This window comes from Callospermophilus lateralis, chromosome 1 (assembly GCF_048772815.1).
Source record: "Callospermophilus lateralis isolate mCalLat2 chromosome 1, mCalLat2.hap1, whole genome shotgun sequence".
In the NCBI taxonomy this organism is placed as follows: Eukaryota; Metazoa; Chordata; class Mammalia; order Rodentia; family Sciuridae; genus Callospermophilus; species Callospermophilus lateralis.
Genome location: NC_135305.1, coordinates 93,563,846 through 93,583,577, shown reverse-complemented (window position 1 = coordinate 93,583,577; position 19,732 = coordinate 93,563,846). Strand labels below are relative to the sequence as shown.

Below are 19,732 nucleotides of genomic sequence, written 5' to 3'. Positions count from 1 at the left end.
TCTTACCAATATAAAATGGATACACACTTGTTAGAAAAAATAATGTCCTTTCAGTCTTATCTGACTCTGCCACATTCTTGTTCTCAGAACATGAACAGTCATTCTGCAGGTCTGGGCTGTTGGATATAGAAACAAAACTGCTTTGCACATGGAATGGTCTTCCCCATTAGAAAGGAGATTGAAACTGTACATGCATAACACACATACACACAAAAACCTAAGGCTCTAGCCTTTAATGTTTTGAGGACCATTTCTGTAGATCTTTGGTGTAAGTTATTGGTGTAAGATACTTTTTGATAGATTTTTTTGTGTGAGGGTTCTCTTTTGTGCAAACCAAGTTCTCCACTTTCAAAAATGCCACATTTCTCATTTATTTATTACTTGCTATGTTTATATTTTGAGATCATATTGATATAGTCTTCTGTTCTCCAGATTATCTGAAAAATCTATTTCCCTTTTTTTATTAGTACATTTTAGTTGTAAATATTGTTAGGGTTCATTTTGACATAATTATACAAGCATGGAATACAACTTGCTCCGATTATATCCTTGGTTTTAATCTTGTCCCTAACAACTGTGCAAAAATTAATTTTTATTATAGAACATTAATAAACCACACTTTATATTTTTTTAATTCCTTAGAAAAAAATATGCTACTGTGACTTGTTAAATTGCCTGTAAATAGATGGCCTCATTCACAGGAATTTGCATTTTGCACAAACCATTTCAATTGAGGTGTATGAAATGACTCTTTGTGGTTTTTCCATCCTCATTTGCTCATTCATTCTCTCTACACATATTTATTGAAGATGGTTTTGATGTAAGATGCTGGAGATAAAATGGTAGATAACACATATTCTCAGCAATTAAAATGTTCCAGGCCCACTAATTTGTGTTCTAGATTTTGCCTTGATTGGACCCCGGTGTGTTTATTCATTTGTGACTTCCATAGGCATAGGAGGTACTGGGTTCATGAGCTCTTTTCCTATTTCAATTTATGTAGTACTTGTTGATTATTACATCCACATTTAGAATGCATATTTCGGAAACTGTAAAAATCCAAACTCTTGAGACACTTCTGGTCCTAGATATATTGGATGAGTGATATTCAATAAGTGTTGTGTTTGGAGGAATAATTTGATGAAATGGCACAATATTATCTCATTAAAGAGAAAAATTATAGGTAATTTTTGGGAGGGCAGACAACATGCTAGAGTTACAGTGCTCTCTTTCATCACTCAACAGCTCTATATAAGAAAATGTCTCATTTCCTTTTTACAGATGAAAACAGTAAGGCTTAGAGAAACGCAGTTACTTCCTAGTCACAGGACTAGTAACTGTTTCAAAGTCTGGGATTCAGGGGAGATTTGTCTATTCCAAAACACTTGGAATGAACCATTTTATAATATCACAAACAATAAGTAATGTTTTAATAATTGGAATATTTCCTCTTCTTGTAGCTTGAATTTTTACAGGGACTTTTTAATGTACAGTTTAGTAACAGTTTGTAATATTACTCATGCAAGAACACAATGCTTGTTTTAATCATGGTACTGAAATTACTCTCTTTTTCTCCAACAGAGATCATGGAAGTCATAATGAATATAAATTTACTAAATATTCAAGAGATGAATCTTAGAGTACTTCTTTCTATAAAATGGCAAGTCATTTTGATACGATTGCCCTCAATTTTATTTATGTATTGACATCAAGTGTGTCAGAAATATTGAAACTGGTAAAAAAAAAAAAGCTACAGTAGCTGTGCTGAATTACATTTTTAGTTACAACACTCATGATGGGACTTCTGCAAGAACACTCACTGGCTAGGGGCCTCTGATGAGTAGTTTCAATGCTCTGGAGCTAAAGTGGTATTTTCAAGTCAAAGAGAGCAGTCAATCATCAATGAAGTGCTTAAGGGATCATCATTAAGCATTCACATTCTCACAATTCATCAAGTCCTTATTAAGGGGAATTGGGTTCTAAACAGAAGTTACTTTATTATCAATCCAGATGTCTACCCATCCATACATATGAATTACAAAATACCTATGAATCACATTGAATATATATTTATTAAATGCTCAAATATATAATTTCTATTACTGGTTCTCTTTGAAATTGAAGAAATAGTAAATAATGTAAATTACATTCTAGGCCAAGAACTACTTTATACATGGAGACCCTTTAATAAGGGAGGAGATTTAAATGCTTCTGGCAAAGTCGTTAAAAATGATCAAATCAGAGTTTCCCACATATGTGATAGCAAAACCCAAGCTTGCCCCGGCACAGTGTGCTCGGGCCTTAAATTCCTGATTACACACTCTATTCTAATGTGATTTTGTTTGAGCTTTGCCTTTGTTTAATGTCAGCAAATTTAACTTTTTATGTTTTATATAAATATTGAAAAATATTGCTGAAATTTTAAAGTAAATGCAAAAGGAGATTTTTTATAAAGACTTATTAAAATAGCTAGTTAATAAATGGCAGAATAATCCAAGTGTTTGGTCCTGGAACAAAGCTCATCATTATAGGTCATTTCTTTTTTTCTTTTTTCTTCAATTCTGCAGGGTTAGATAGGGATGGGGAAGCAATAATGCAAGTGTTATAGGCTCCAGGGCCTAGGCTGACTCAGAGATTTTGGAATTGCTCCTGGTTTGGTTATTCATTGTAGTGGGATCTCCTAAGAGGTCAGGTGACTTGGTCCAAGTCCTAACAGGCACTCTGATGGGAGATTTGGAGTATCCATGGATCCCTAGTGGAGGGAGGTATTAGGTGCCTGTGTTATTTCTTTGTTGAAAAGTTTCTAAGCCTGTTTAGCCTAGTAATTTGATTTATTTGATTCTAAAAGTACTCAGTGGGGTTAACATCTGTTAAAGTGGTCATTAGGTTATGGAAAGATGAAATATTTGATGATTTGGCCACAGGATCAGTAATACTAAATGTTAGGCACCTTCCTTTGTTATCCCAGCCACTTTACTCAGGAGGCTGAGGCAGGATGATTAAAAGTTTTGAGGCCAGACTAAACAACGTAATGGTTTATCCTGTCTCAAAATAAAAAAGTAATAAAAAGGACTGGGCTCAGTGTTAGAGTGCCCATGTGTCCCATTTCTTGTACTGTAAACAAATTTGTTTTGTCACAGTATGGCCATATCAAAAAATGATATAAGGTATATTTTGCCTTCGTTCTTGTTTTTTAAATTCAGTTCAACAAGTTTTTTTTCAATCCCTCATTAGACTTAAAAATTCAGTTTTGCCTGAATGAGGGAGAAAATCTCAAAAGGATGATCCTTGCTTATTGGATCCACTGAGATGGAAGTTTTCAGATATTTTTCATAAAGTTGATAAAGCATTGAAAAAATGAAATGAATTATACATCTTGATTTCCTTAGTGATTGATACTATTTGAAGAAATCAATAATTTGAAAACAATTTTCTGGTCCTCTTTTTTCCAATGGACCCAATGTGAATTGTAGCAATGGAATTAAATAAATTAGTTCTCTGAGAAGGATTTTCAGTACAAGGAAAGACACAGCTTCAATTCTAGAATATGATTTCTGGAACTACCACTTTCCATGTACCCATCCTTCAGCAAGTAAAATTTGGTTAAAGAGTCATTACCTGATTAAAATTCTTACTAATTATAGAAAAATTATAAAATACATAAAAATAAGCAAAAACTTAAAATGTATATTGTCACTCATAGTCATTATCCTTTCATTATAGTTTCACCTAAGAGTTTTATCTGTGAAAATTTCATTTTTATTTTACAAAATTAGAATCATACTAGATACACAATAATGTATCTGTTTATATACTCCATGTTACTTCATGAACATTCTTCTGATATGTACTTAAAATTATTCAGTAACTGAGCAAATTTTGAAATTTTTCATTCTAGTTGATCTGTATAAAGAAGATAATGACATCTACCTTAGGTCGATATTATAAAGTTTCACTGAAATTAAATGTAGAAATTATCTATTCCAATGACTGGCAGTTGGCAGACGATGCCATATTGATTCTTTGTTTATGATTCAAACCCAGGAAAGGAGGGCTATCTAAACTCAGGAATAATAATAAATGTATTATCCACTATTTAATCTATTACTCACTTTAGAACAAATGCTTTTTATATACAAGATTAAATGTACCACTTCTAAAAGTGATTAGAATGGAATATATATGATCTTAAATCTCATATATTATCTAACTGAATACAAGGTGCTCCCTCTTTTTTCAGTAGCTATCTATGGTGTTTTAAAAAGTTTGTTTCCACCCACAACTTGAAAACATAAACAGATTTCTACTTATAAAATTTACTTTCCTAATTGATTTATGTGTACAAAGTACACATTGATAAAAATAGAGCTTAAGAAATATTGCATATATATCTATTTGATTTTTGGCAGCAGGAATTGAACCCAGGGGTGTTTAGCCACTGAGCCATATCCCTAGCTCTTTTTTATTTTTTTTAAATTAGAGACAGGGTCTCACTAAGTTGCTTAGGGCCTCTTGCTGAGGTGGGCTTTGAACTTGCGATACTCTGCTTCAGCCTCCCAAGCCACTGGGTTTACAGACAAGCTCTACCATGCCGGCAAGAAATATTGTTTTTTGTACTCTTATATTTTGTTAAAAATTTTGTTCAGGCTTAATCTGTATTGAAAAAATCTATCACGCCAGACATGGTGGTACATGCCTGTAACCCCAAGGATGTGGGGGACCTGAGGCAGGAGGATCATAACTTCCTAAACCTCAGCAATTTATCCATGGGGCCCTAAACAACTTAGTGAGAACTTGTCTCAAAATAAGAACTTTTAACAAAAATGACTGGGAATGTAGCTCTATGGTTAAGAATTCCTGTGTTCAATCCCCCCCCCCCCAAAAAAAACACCTATCACTCAGGAGAGTTCTAAATCAACTCATGTGTGAGTGTCCATTTGAAACCCCTGAACCCCTGAATGATATCACTGGGTATTATCACCTCACAAAGCAAAAAGAAAGCATTTTTTCCATTCATTATTATTCTATAAAGGTGTGAAGTCAATATAAACTGCAAAGATCTTAGTCCCAAGTAATAATAGCCAAATTCATGTTAATTTTTTTTTTTACTTTTTCTTTTCCTGTTACCAGTGCTATCTCCAAAAATAGCATCAACTGAGTTCATTGTAGGCTGATATTTTGACCTTGAAGGGTACCTCTTCCTAAAGGTACAAAGATAGTACCCTATTATAGCCTGACTTATTCCCATTTCTGACAAAAAGGCAACCACTGTAATGGAATAATTTGGGAAAAGAAAACTTCATATTCTGTTCCAGCACCTTCAGTATGTTTAAATTCAGCATGTCGGCATCTCTGTAACAGAGCCAAGATTTGCAAACCTTTTCTCCATCCTTTGTGCCTTATTTGAGCTAGTCTTTACAAATCTTGAAAACCCTGGGAACAAAAGAGAAACATGCTATATACACAAACCATGGATCATATATTTAAACAATCTATTACCAATATCTATTTGAGAAAATCTAAAATAAAATACACAAGTAGAGGGGCTGGGGATGTGGCTCAAGCGGTACTGCGCTCGCCTGACATGCGTGCGGCCCGGGGTTTGATCCTCAGAACCACATACAAACAAAGATGTTGTGTCTGCCAAAAACTAAAAACAAATAAATATTAAAAATTCTCTCTCTCTCTCTCTCCCTCTCTCTCTCACTCTCTCTTTAAAAAAAAATACACAAGTAGAGTCAGATCATTCAATAAAAATAGGTCAAAAGCACTAAGGATAAGAAAAAAGTCCTGTGATTATCTAGCAACAAGCACAGAGACTTCATGGTCAAAGTAGAAGAAAAATGTAGTGGAATATATGCTTTTTAATAACTGATAAAAGTAGCACACTTAATTTTTAAATATGATGCTTTTTCCCATTATAAAATTAGAAAAGAATTGCAATGGGCAAGCCCCTTCTGAAGCAAGCCACATGTAGTGAGGACATCACTTTCAACCTCCACTTGGGGAACTGAGGGAAGGATCATTAAACTCATTGCATTCCAGCCCTGCATTGGAGATGTGGGTCTCATGACATTTCATGTGATGCACACGCAGGGTCTCTCAGCACATAGGTCAGGCAGATAGCACACAGTGACCTAAGATGGCTTTGAGGACCAGGCTTCTTGTCATTTCTCTGGTCATTCTGCCTCAACAACCCAAGCCAGCAGTTGTAACATATACTTTGGCACAAAAATCATCAAAAAAAGTTGAGGCTGAACATTCTAGACAAAGCTTAGAATTCACACGTGTGGGGCTGCTGGTTGGGAAAAGAATAATTATTTTGGACAGCAGAAGTGAAGTGTTTCCACTTACCAACTGCACCTGCTGGTTTGAGCTGGGGCTCCCTTTGTTTGCTGAAAAGGAGAGGATAAGACAGATAAGAGCCTGATAAAGCTTGCTAGTGTAAAAGGAACATTTCCTATGATGATGGCTTTGAGAATTCCTGACATATTTGAACAGAAGACAGAGGAACAACTCTTCCTCCTTAATCACCATGGATCTAATTGCAACCCCCAACTTTGATGGGTAAGGCCAAAGCTTAGTCCTGTGAAATTAATTGTCATGTTGAAGCCCATAGACGTAGCAGCAAGTTTCTAATTATAACAATGATAATGATGATAACAATCTGCTGTGTTTCCATAATATTTCTATAATATTTTAATCAAATTGTTGATTTTAGACTCACTTCATTTCTGGTTTAAATTGACTGACACCACTGTCGTCGTTTTAAGATAAATGTAACATCAAAACCCTTAAAGTTAATTGATTTGCTCAGCCATAGAACTTGCTGAGTGAAATTAACCAGAACCAAAACCCTATTCTCTTAAAAATTCTAGTCCACCATGTTGCCACTAGAATTTGAAGAACTCAGAGAAGCCAAATACATCTAATGTTTTTGAAGAGGTTTCTGTCACTGTGGAACAACTTTGAGAAAGTCTTCGGTAGTGGAACCAAACTTGTTGTCACAGGTGAGTATCCTAAGAGTCCATTTCCAAGGAGATAGAAGGAAGGCAAAAAATGATCCTCTTGGGAAAATAGTAAGAATGTTTAGAAAAAAGAGGAATGTGAGGGGGAAATCGATGTAGCAATCTTAGGAGAGATTTTAACCAAATGTTATACTAAAGGAAAAGAGACAATATTGTCCAGATAATGTAATAACAGCATTTGACTTTGTGTACATGTGAACTTCTACAAAATGCTTATATAAAACTGTATAATGATATGAAAGTGTTTGATACTGGAACAAAGTTCCTTCTTGTAGATAAGATGATGATAGACTCAATGGGGGCACACATTCCCTATTCTCTGGTGAAATGTGTTCTGGAAGTCTGAGCTTTGAAGGCAAGCAGACTTGAACCTCCAGCTCCCTTGCTTACAGTTTAGTAAATTTGGACAATTATTCTTTGGCATTAATTTCCCAATTCATAAGATGGGATAATAATATGAACCTAGCAAAGTTATGTGATAATCAAATGAGATGATGTGAGTAAAATTCTTGGCACAGTACTCAATACAAAATAGAACCCCCATTACTATTCTTCCAACTTAAATGTAAAGAGAGAATCATCTTCACTACAGAGCGTTGCTTTCAAATAATAACACTTACCACAGAGCAGAAATTTTCCAGAAGATTCCACAATATTTCTAATAGCTCAAATATTGTTTACCTTAACATTCACTCATAAAAAATTGAATCTGAATTTTCCATCACTTGGCAAGAATAATTAAACTGAAATGTGCATGTTTTATAAAGATTTTTAAAGTTTTAGTTATTGATAGACCTTTATTTTTTTTATGCAGTGCTGAGAATCGAACACAGTGCCTCACATATGCCAGTCAAGGACACTACCCTGAACCATAGTCCCAGTCCAAAATGTGCATTTTTAAAAAGTGATTCTACATACTTTGAATCTTATTTCTTTATCTTAATTAGTAACATCTCTAACATCAATATAAATGGTCTCAAAATTTTAGACAAACAATAATATTATTATTATTATCCCACCAATATTTATCAGAAAAGAACTTTGGATTCATACAGAAAATGGCAACACTATAAATCTTTTAAATATAGTTGGAAAATTGTCATAAATCTGAAATAAATATTTAAATATGAAGTAGGTAGTGTTATTTGATCAAGGAAAAATAGACAACCTTTAAATAAGTTCTCATATGTAGATTTGGAAAATACTTTTAATAGACAAGCAGTTGATATTTGGCAAATTTATATGAAATTTGTATGACTGCATCTTAAAATACAAACTTAGGTATTTAAATCAAAATGCACTCCTTTATGAGGCAAATGAACATACATAAATTAATCAAACAGCTTTATTTATTTATTTAAATAAGATGTATTGATAACCATTTTATTTATTATTCAAATAAAACAGAGTGGCTACCATTTGCCATATTATAAAAATTTTGATCATGATAAATATCTTGCTGGGGGTGCAGTGGTATACGTCTATAATCCCACTGGCTTGGAAGGCCGAGACAGGGGGCTCATGAGTTCAAAGCCAGCCTCAGCAAAAGTGTGGTGCTAAGCAACTTAGTAAAACCCTGTCTCTAAATAAAACACAAAAATTTGGGCTGGGGATGGGCTCACTGCTTGAGTGCCTCTGAGTTCAATTCCTGGTACCCATACTCCCAAAAAATCTTAATATATAATTTTTTAAAGTAATGCTTTCAAAACCATGTAGCATTCAGAATATAAGTTCTAACTCTATATAATCAAGTATACTTTGTAATACTTTGTTCATTATTACCTTGAGGCAGTTCAAGACACATTCTGTACTCAAAAGTATGAAATTTAAACTACCTAAGGAAAAGATACAACAGGTAATACAGATGGGGTATTGTACAGGAATTTTTCCAATTCATCATTTGATTTTTAATTGCTTTATTATAATGAATCAGAAATATTCCATCAAGAAACACAGCTTCTAAGATGAAAATTAGATTTATTAATACATTATTTTACTAAAATTACAAAATTTACAATTGAAAAATTAATCACCTTTTATAACATACCTTTGAAACTACAAATAAAGTATACAGTTGGATAAATATGCAGTATGTTTACTATTTACACTAAAAGAAAGATGTACAAAATTAAAATAAACACATTATGCCCCTAATATATTTATAACACATCAGGAATATTAACATTATATGCTTACTGATTTTGTATACAAGTTAGGAACTTTGCTACTACCCAGACAGAAATCATCAAGAACTTTTGTTCTTTTCTTCTCAAGCGTGAAATCTGATTCTTTTTTTTTTCTTAATAAATCACCTGTTGAATTATTATACTAAATTCAAATTAGTCCTAAGATAATATCTGTAAGGCGTCTGAGTTTCAACTTGCAATCAAATTGAAATAATTCCATCATTTATAACAAGGAATTGTGTTAAAAATAAATTGTAAAACCAGTTAACATTCAAGATATGCAAGGTATGGAGTTGTAAATAAATCACGATTTGTTGTACATTTTTACATTATGTCTGCAAGAAACTCTTGGAACTATAACTTTTAACCTTACATCAACTACATATATGTTTTATTTAGTAGGTTAAGATGAAAAGACAGATTGAATTCCAAAGGAAAGATGTAGGAGACTGCGATAATGCAAATTTTGTGAGAGTCAAATACAAATATACTGATAGGTATATTCCCTCACCCTAATGAAATAAGTACAAAAAAATACACCCTTGGTGTATCTTAGTGACCCTTGAACTTCAAATGATATTCCCAAATAAAATGTTTTTGATGAACATTTTCTATTGATAAGCACATTGTTTGGTAAAATTAATACAAGAACATTTCTGAAAATAATCAATACAAATTTTAAATAGTTTTCTGAGGAAATGTTGATATTTTCTGTCTAAATTCAAAACACTGAATAATTTGGAGGTGCGGCTTTAAATACTGCCCAACCCAAAATCCTATAATAGGACAGATGTTAAAGCAAAATGTTAAATAAAGTTAGAAACTTCAGGAGCTTCACAAGTAGGTGTGCATCTGCATTTAAAGCCAAGAGACCAACCTGACAGATTACAGGTACACAAGGAAGTAGAGGCCTATTGAAACAAGTAACAGCGTGTTGTTACAAAGAAAAATGAAAAGCTTCCTCCTGGCATTTATTTTTATGAGAAATAAGATAAATAGGATGTATTCTAGAATTTGCTAAATGAAGACTAGTTTGCAGAGTTGCAGAGCATGAGACAGTGAATTACATGTCCAGAGAGCAGAAGTGACAAAGGATGGACAAGGGAAGTACTTTAGAAGGGACCACAGAGCCTCATCTAGAAAGATCACTAAAAAGGTCTGGTTGTCTTCTGCTCCTCTTCATCCATCTTGACAACACATACTCTACTAGGAGAAAACTAAGGAGATGTAAACAAAAAGTTAATGGGTTCAAGAATGTTGGAAGCCTCCTTCAGGAACGATTCAAAGTCACACCTCTCTTAGCATGTGGAAAAAAGAACAAAAATCAAGCTTCCTTCTAGATCTTCCACTTCATAGCTGTGTCTTTGGGCTAGTTACTTAACCTCTTGAACCTTTTTGCACATCTGTAAAATAAGGACTATGATAAGCTCCCTGCAACCTATGGGGAATAAAAGGCCATGGTGGGCACTAATTCAATGGCAGCTTGTCTTCCTATTGATATGTGTTAGGTTATTCCAAACCAACCAATGTTTGTAACTCTCTAATAACCTTTTAAAATCTATTTTCTATTTCCTCTACAGATAAAAGCTTTAATGCAGACATTTCCCCCAAGCCCACGATTTTTCTTCCTTCAGTTGCTGAAACAAATCTCCATAATGCTGGAACATATCTTTGTCTTCTGGAGAACTTTTTCCCTGATGTTATTAAGGTATATTGGAAAGAAAACGGAGGTTATAGGATTCTGGAATCCCATCAGGGAAATACCATGAAGACTAAGGACACATACATGAAGATGAGCTGGCTAACCGTGACTGGAGAGTCAATGGATAAAGAGCACAAGTGTATCGTCAAACACGAGAATAATAAAAGAGGAGTTGATCAAGAGATTATCTTTCCTGCGATAAGGAAAGGTATGTGCATTTAAATGTAAACATAAATTTCCAGAAAAAAAAAATTTGAAAGGGAATACCACATCTTTCCTTCCAAGCATTAATGAAATCAAGTCTAAATCTTTCTTAAATATAATAACGTTTAATGGCAGAATATATATCCTGTGATTTTCCCCATAGAAATGAAATGGTACATAATTTGGAGAAAACTCTGAAAAATTTATTTCAGCTTTCTCAGCCTCAGTTCAATATTTATAGTATTAAAACTACAGGATGTGTTTTATAATTTTTATGTGGACTATATAAAATAAGACAAAGTATCTAGCAGCTCAATACTTGTAAAATATTAAAAAGAAGTTTCTACTTTTGATGATTTTACATGATTTAGAAATCAAAACAATTATGTATATTTCGGAAATGTTCTATGAAGCAAGTAAAGTTGCCCACTTCAATCTTGCTATGCACAGGTTAACTTACAATGAGTTCTTAATTGAAAAAATTATGCTCAGACAAAAAAGCAGGAGCATGGACCAACACCACCAAAAGATTTGGAATAATCTTGGCCACTGAAGTTTTATGTTAGCTTTAAGTATTTCTTATTTTTATTTTATATATCACTGTTAGAAAGAATTTCATAATTTATGCTTCAATGAGCCTAATGTGTATGAAGATACTCCATTTTTCCATGACGAATTTCTCCTTCCATTGGTAAATGTAGCTACATAAATATTTCCTGTTCTATTCGCATATGCCAGGCCTGAGTTGGAATGTGGATGAATATTCTAGAGTTAGTGCTGCCAGTAGGACGTATTGCAGTCAAGAGAGAATCCTTTTTCCCTGTCACTTAGGACCACATAGGACTCAGGCACAATGTCCCAAAGGAATCGTTTGGTTGCAGTGAGGTACATAGCCAACACAGATAGGCAGAAGCCTGAATGTGCAGAGGCCTTGCAGTGGTCCAGTGACTCACTGCATATTCACAGTCCTGAGTGTTAAACAACAGTCCAAAAGGCCTAGTGGGCATGGGAAGCAATCTCTTTGTAATTTTCCCTGTGGCTCCGAGCCCCTATTGTGCCAGCGAGAAACTGGCACGTGGCAAACGGGGTGAAGAGCTTTGCCATAGTCCATCCCAGTTTCCCAAGTAAGCCTTCAGTCGCTGGGACCCTAACTTTCTGCAATCACTACTGAAGTCTGAACAGTTGCCTGGTTTTCCCTGGAGCTATGACAAAGATCAAATGAAATGCTTTTAGAAAAAAAAAATGTTTTCTTAAAAACATGGATTCAGATATTTCTATATTTATTGTACTTACATCCTTTCCTAAAATCAACTAAACAAGAATACAAAACCAACCCCAATTTTCTGTTTTCCATGCTGAGAAACAGAGGGGAGGCAAATAGGCAACAAGGTTAACTTAACCACTGTGCCTAAGTGTCCAATTAGGTTCAGATTGTTCTATTGATCAGAGAAAATTGAAAAGAATATTAAGTTACATGGTGATGAATCTCATGTAGGAGAGAGGTTCCAGTTTAATAATAATTTACTAGGCACTGATTTCTAAAACAAATGTTTCTCATGGGCTTCTCTGGCTCCAGAGCTGAGGAGAGAGCTTTTGTCAATGTCATCTTTTCCAATGCTGCTTTTTGAAGGTTCTTTTTTGTTTTGGTTTGGTTTGGTTTGGTTTGGTAAAAGCTGAAAAATAGCACATGGAAATGAATTAATGAAGTGATTATTTTGAAGGGAGATAAAATGGTATTTCCATGTTTACAATAAGCTTTGAGAGAACTTAAAGAGCACATAGACTTTATTACTTAGGAACTGTACTTTCTTCTATTTACCTCAAATGATTCCTGGTAAAAAATGATTTTCATTTATCTTTTAGTGAATATATCACTCTAAGGAAAGAGATACACTTTTTTTCAAAAAACAATTTTTTTGTTGTAGATGGACACAATACCTTTATTCTATTAGTTATTTTTATATGGTGGTGAGGATTAAACCAAGTGCCTCACACATGCTAGATAAGCACTCTACCACCGAGTTTAGATCCATTATAATCAGTTTTTAATGGTATTTTCAATTCAAATATAACCATACTGATATTTTATTTCTAGAGACTTACCCCTAAGACCTATACCTCAACTCCATTTTTAAAATACACACAAAAAATAAGTCAATGTTCAATAATATTGCAGAGTGTTAAGTATATTCATATAGACAAGAACATGTCCAGTAGAAAAAGAACCAACCAAAACAACCATTGTCTATATACACACACACTCACATGCTTTAAAATAATGGGCGTGAATAATTGAGTGATATTTGTTCTCATTGCTTTTAGTTGTCACCACTATGAATCCCAGAGAAGCCGATTTGAAAGTTACAAATGGTGAGTTTTAGTGTGTTTGCCTTCACCTCATTCGATATCATTTTCCCTCCTCTGATCATCTTAACTTCTGAACTTCATCACTTATGACAGAGAAATCAGAATATCTGGTTGTTCCAAAATGGACTGAGTGTCACTTTAAGTTGTTCTTTGTTTCCTTGGCATCATATTAACACAGTAAACTACAGACGCTGGTATGAGATGACTGTAAATAAGAGGATACAGCCATAGGCTCTGAAGCATTTCAACAAAGGGACTTCATTCATTCATTTGTCTACTATGTGCAATGACTGGGGAAAGAGTGATAGCAGATTACTCTAGTTTTGTTTCCTAGCTGTGGGTAAATACAACTGTTACTCTGAGTTTTATTCTGAGAACTAAAAATGTGATTGGGCCTATCTTTCTATCTCCAGAGAGAATGGCACTGAAATGCTCAGCACCTATTTTTTTAAAGGCATTTTCTAAGAATACTCAAGGTTCTAGGGGATTTTCTTAGTGTCCAGAGTGGTGGAATTGTTTGTTTCTGTATAAATTATTTTCTCTGTATCTATATGCAAAGTAATTTCCACATTAAAAAAAAAAATCCCCTCGATATCATCAGATATTTACCCAGCAATTCACTGATAGGGCTCTTAGTTAGTTATGTAAACCCTTCAAATTTTATTTCCTCATTCATGACATGAGACTATCAATAATGCAACTCAGCCATGTGTAGTAGTGTGTGCTTGCAATCCTAGTGACTCGTAAGGCTGAGGCAAGATGATTGAAAATCAAGACCAACTTCAACAACTTAGTGAAAACCTGACTTAGAATAAAATTTTAAAAGGACTAGGGGTAGAGCTCAGTGATAAAGCAACCCTGAGTTCAATCCGCAGTAACCGCCCCTGCCACAATACAACTCACTTAAGTGTGACTGAGGATTTAAACAAGATAATTCATGTGAAGCATTTAACACAGTGCCAAGCAAACAGGGATCACTCAATGTATATGAACTTTAATTAATATTGATATTGTCATGCCTACAAACACCAAACCTTCAGGAAATCGTGTGCATGAACCTGGAATATTGGGGATACGCATGATTTGGAAAAGTACTAAGCAAAGGAAATTTCTCTAATTAAGACTCCTTCAAATGTGCATGATTCTGTCATTGACTCTAATATTGGACAGATTCATTTTAGGTGTAACATCGTATTAGGAGTGTGAGCAGAAACCTGAAAAGCAGCTGATTCTTTTATTTTCCCACTGACATATTTGTGCCTACTTGTGAGGAGCTTTGAGTAAGGAGGAAGATCAGTCTTGGATATTATAATCTAGTTATGATAAAAAGGAAAAAAAATTCTTTCATGAATTTCAATATCTTTGTGTGTGGAAAAATATTATATGATAGCTGCTCAATTATCTGGAATCAGACTATTTTTGGAACTGTGGGACTCAGTTTTAATGATTATGTCTTCTATGCTTCCAGAGATGTGTGTATATTAATTTACTTGCATATAAATACGTGTATGTGTACACATACATAAACTTTCAAATAATAGACAAGAATACTTGACTCAATCTTGCTCTCTTTTCTTCTAGCTTTCACCACTATTAATGCCAGAAAAGTTCATCTGAAATGTGAAAGTGGTAGGTTTTAGCACGTTTGTCTTCGTATCATGCTATACAATATTCCTCCTCCTGAGCATCTTACTTTTTGAACTTCCCTCGTGTAAGTTAGAGAAATCAGAATGATTAGATGTGTCAGAATAGAAGGAGTGACATTTTAATTAATCCATCATTTCCTAGGAGTCATGATAGATAAATACAGCTCTCACCTTAGGTTTATTCAGAGAATTAGGAAAGTAAAAATTCCTATCTTGTGTCATTAGAAAGACTTGCACTGAAATGCTGAATCTATGGTTAAAAAAAGAGAGAGTGGAAAAAAAGAGAGAGAAAAGGATATATGCTAAGAATAATTAAGATACCTGATGATGCTACACCATTTATAATTAATTCCTCATTCATAAAATGGTTACCATCCATAATTGAACACACTTATGTGTCACTGGAGATACAAACAGTGTGGAACATTTAACAGTGCTTGGCACAGCAATGGTCACTCAAAGATATTAACTTTTGGTTGACTGTCTCTCCAGTGTTGATATTGAAGTTTACCCATACCCAGGCACATACAGTCAAATAATGGACATGATAATTGACTTCTACTTGCTCTTATTTCTTCTAGTTATCAATACCACTGAATCTGAAGCTTATTCAAAAGGTAAAATCATAATTTTTAGTGTGTGTTTTTCTTTATCTCATGCTATAGCTTCTCCCACTCCTGATCATTCTAACTTTTGAACTTCCTTTACTTAAGGTAGAAAAATCATAATGGGCTGGATTTTGCAGAAAAGACTGTGGATATTTATTTAATCCATCACTTCCTAGGCATTATATTATCATAGCAAACAATGTGTTTTCATATGAGACAACTATAAATGAGTCACAAAGCAAAAAATTCCAAAGTCAAGACTCTGAGACACCATGGACATATATGTTTGGGTGGGAAGATGCATGGGCTTTGGAGTACCACAGACTAGACTCTATTCCCATTTTGTATAGGCTACTATACAGATTAAATAAGACTAAAATTTTACATGCAAATTAATTCTTAACATACTCTGTGTTATTTGATTAATGGTCAATGAATATTATATATTATTTGTACTTAGAGACAGGTTGGGGCGAAGAAATTCTAACATCTAGTTATCAGACATACTTTTGTTCCCCATTGACACATCCATTAAACATGGATTCTTACTTTTAAATATTAGGAAGGTTCTAAGTAAGTAAGGTAAATATTGGTAATCAACTTGACTTACAAGCTGAACCTTGATCTTGGTGGTTTGGGTGGGAGTGGTAGATGTTGACCTTTGGGGTTTGGTGGGGGTGGTGTCACTTCAGTGTAGGTCACCAAAAATAAACATCTGTGGAAACTTCCCCCATGAAGGGTCCTATCATGTCAAAAGAACACGTGAAACTAATTACCTGACTTCTCTTAGATGCACTGAGGCTGCAGCTCACAAACACCTCTGTCTACTGGACCTACCTCCTCTTACTCCTCAAGAGTGTGGTCTACTTGGCCTTCGTCACCTTCAGTCTGATAAGAAGAACAGCTGTCGGTAGAAATGGGAAGAGTACCTAACAAATGGTGGCACAACGGAGTTGTGTTGTGTTCTTGGTTTATTGTCCTGAAGAGTGTCTGCCGAGGACCTGGCTAGGTTTGCTTGCTGGGTTACAGCTCCTTGGGTTCTCACCTATATAATTCTGTCACTATTGCAGTAAGGGTTTCTCTAACCAGTGGGCAAATGGAGCATCTTCACTCTGTAACAATGAGTAGCACTTAGTGGCACCTAGTCCTTGTGTTTCTAGTCCCCATCAGCCCCTCCAGTCAGTCCAATCATCTCAACCTTCGTGGGGCCAATGGGCAGCTTCTAGACACAACCCTAGTGCCCTTTAACCAGAGACCACCTTAAAGCCTTCCATTCCACACATGATGAAATTGCCTTCTTTGCTACTTGAATTCTGTTCTTTATTTTTCATAATAAACACAACAGTCTACTTTGGGCCATGTGGACTTTAATTTGATGGAAATAAATTGAAAGTTCAAAGTGACAAGCAGCATGACAACTGAATCTTGATTTCAAGCCATGGTTATTAACGAGGATCCAACACCAATTTTCACTTCTACCCCTGAGATGGGAATTTTAGGGCTTTCCTAGGGGCACTGGCTCCAACAGGAGTCAGAACCAAATGGAGAGTCTTATTACTGCTCTTTTAAAGGTAACAGATTGACATTCATTTTGTTTAAGACATTCCCATGAAAATAGGAAAACATGACTTGCACTGTGTGTGCCCAGCTCTGTACCAGTGTCTCACAAGCACTGTTTCCTGGTCCTCACAATACCAATGTAAATATTGCACTAAACCCCAAGAGGCAGTGAGACAGAGGAGTTGAGGATGTGGATGAAGGACTCAGATAGCTTGGGTTTCAATCCTGGGTCTGGAATTTAGTGTCTGTGTGACCTCAGAGACTTGCAATCTCTGTGCCATAATTTCTTCCTATAAAATGAAGTTAGAAAATCCTGTGTCATAGAACTGTATGGGTTACATGAGTTAGTAATGCTTGGTTCAGGCAAGTCATCCATAGCATTTGTATGTGTTGAACTCCAGAAATAGTTTATAACACATTTATATACCAGCAAAGCACCAAGGATGATCTGTTCTCAATTTTCTGCAAGGATGGGTGGAATAGAGCAGGGACTTAGCTACTACCGTGCACTAGGCAATCCATGAATCCTGTAAGATTCCTTCAATGTAGGCACAATTATGGCCTACAGTCTATAAAGTCACTAGTTTTTTAAGTAATAGTATTGATTTAAAGTCAGGTCCAGTGGAACCTAGTTTGTGTGTGTGTATAATTGCCCCAATATCATGTCTTCCTTTTATCCACTATCAATTTGGAGAAACAAAACAAAATCAAAAGCATGCATTGCTGCTTTACTAAAGGCATCCTACAATGAGTCAGAGAATTTTCTTAAAGGTTTGTGAGTACATCTGTTTTCTCTTCATATACATACTAATTTCCAATTTGTCTTTCCTCTTTAGATAAAATTGTGACCTACTCTGTAATCACCATAATTTGTCCCCTAGCCATAGATAGAAGCTCTGCCTTCCTTTTTGAGAGTGTGTGTCCTCTTGTTGGGAAGTAGGCTGCGCTTCATGTACAAGAGGACCCTTAATGGTTCTCTCTGGACATGGATAGTATTGTGATATCCTAGCTCCTTCAGTAGAATTACTGGGCCCTAAGGTCCTCACAATCACCTTGAGGAACATTCTAAGGAATCCAAGAAGGAGGTAGGTTATGCAACCTTCTTGGTCCAATCTTTTCCCCCACAGCACAACTGCCCCTTATAGAGAAGTCCCATGGCCTGATGGAAGGAATCCTGGACCAGATATCACATTTCATAGCCAGTTAGAGCCGTGGCTGCTCAGTATGGCTCTAACTAGCTATACCATTTGCTCCTTTTATTTAAAATGACACAAAACATATTTATGGAAATACATGATGGTTTAATGCATGTATACATTGTGTAAGTTCAAATAAGGATAAGCATATCTATCCCCTTGTACATGTATCATTTTAGTCATAAAAACATTCAAAATCATTTTTCTTTACTCTGTGAAATACATAGCACATTATTATTATAGTTTATTCTCACACTATGTTTATCCAGCCTTAGAAGAATGTGTTAAGATTGAAGATTACAGTTTCAAATTCAGTGATTGACATCCCAATGAAGTAATAATAGCAACTGCTTTATAATGCTTACTATGTACCAGGTGCTGGATTAACTACATGTCTCCTCATTTAATTCTCACAAACAGCCTAGGAGATATGTACAACTGACTGTTTTACACAAGGGGTAACTGAGGTGGCAATGGCTGAGGAACTTCCCCATAGCTATAGAGGGAATAATCAAAAAGGCTGGCACTTGAAGCTAAGCAGCCTGGCTTCAGGAGCCCTGCCCTCAAGTTACCCTTTAGAAAATTCTGTATCCTCATTACCTTCCTGTATTTCCTCTACAGAATGCTGTGCTATTGTTTTTATTAAAGGGCTAGAGGCCAACTGCCACATAATTTTTCATGCTGAGAAGGCTTTTTACACACTGATCTCTCATCCACCAATAGGCCTTCTATGATTCAAGTCCATGGCACATAGCTGGATGAAATACAGACTAGAACAGCAGGTTATATCCACAGGTGTTTGATGAAAACTTGAGACAAAGGTTTATACAATTCCGAATGAAGACAGTCATGTCTCAATAGTCACTGTAGGGCTAGAGTAATCCATACATTTCCCAAGTATAAGAAAATTTGATGAATAAAACTTCATATGTTCTTTTTTTAATAATTATTTTTTAGTTGTAGTGAACACAATACCTTTATTTTATTTATTTTTTATGTGGTACCAAGGATTGAACCCAGAACCTTGCACATGCTAGGCGAGCCCTCTACCACTGAGTCACAACCCCAGAGCCTCATATGTTCTTAATTATTTTACAAAAGAGAAATTTTCCAGGCAACAATTCTCAAAACTTTAAGACTTGCCCCTGTTGTGTGTGTGTGTGTGTGTGTGTGTGTGTGTGTGTGTGTGTTTTAACCAAGAAATAAACTCAGGGGTACTTAACCACTGAACCACA

The 19,732-nt window shown here is 35.1% G+C and overlaps 2 protein-coding genes and 1 gene segment (V, D, J or C); 2 read left to right on the top strand and 1 right to left on the bottom strand.

Moving 5' to 3' along the window:
* Positions 1-1,649: 1,649 nt before the first annotated feature.
* Positions 1,650-19,732, bottom strand: part of Stard3nl (STARD3 N-terminal like) — a 69,386-nt gene continuing 51,303 nt past the window's right edge. The window contains exons 9-10 of one of the 2 annotated variants that reach the window (XR_013088945.1): positions 6,355-6,395; positions 1,650-5,455 (exon numbers count right to left, since the gene is read on the bottom strand). The gene's annotated coding sequence lies outside the window, so the exon portion shown is untranslated. The remainder of the gene's footprint in view (positions 5,456-6,354; positions 6,396-19,732) is intronic. The other variant, XR_013088944.1, reaches the window with a different exon arrangement.
* On the top strand, positions 10,807-10,944 carry LOC143397657 (T-cell receptor gamma alternate reading frame protein-like; the record flags this gene model as incomplete). The annotated part of the gene is made up of 1 exon (XM_076853982.1): positions 10,807-10,944. A coding segment is annotated over exon 1 (138 nt), but the record flags the coding sequence as incomplete, so codon positions are not given.
* LOC143382260 (T cell receptor gamma constant 2-like) lies at positions 10,980-16,674 on the top strand. The segment is given in 3 exon segments: positions 10,980-11,124; positions 13,443-13,490; positions 16,532-16,674. Coding segments are annotated over 3 exon segments (336 nt in total).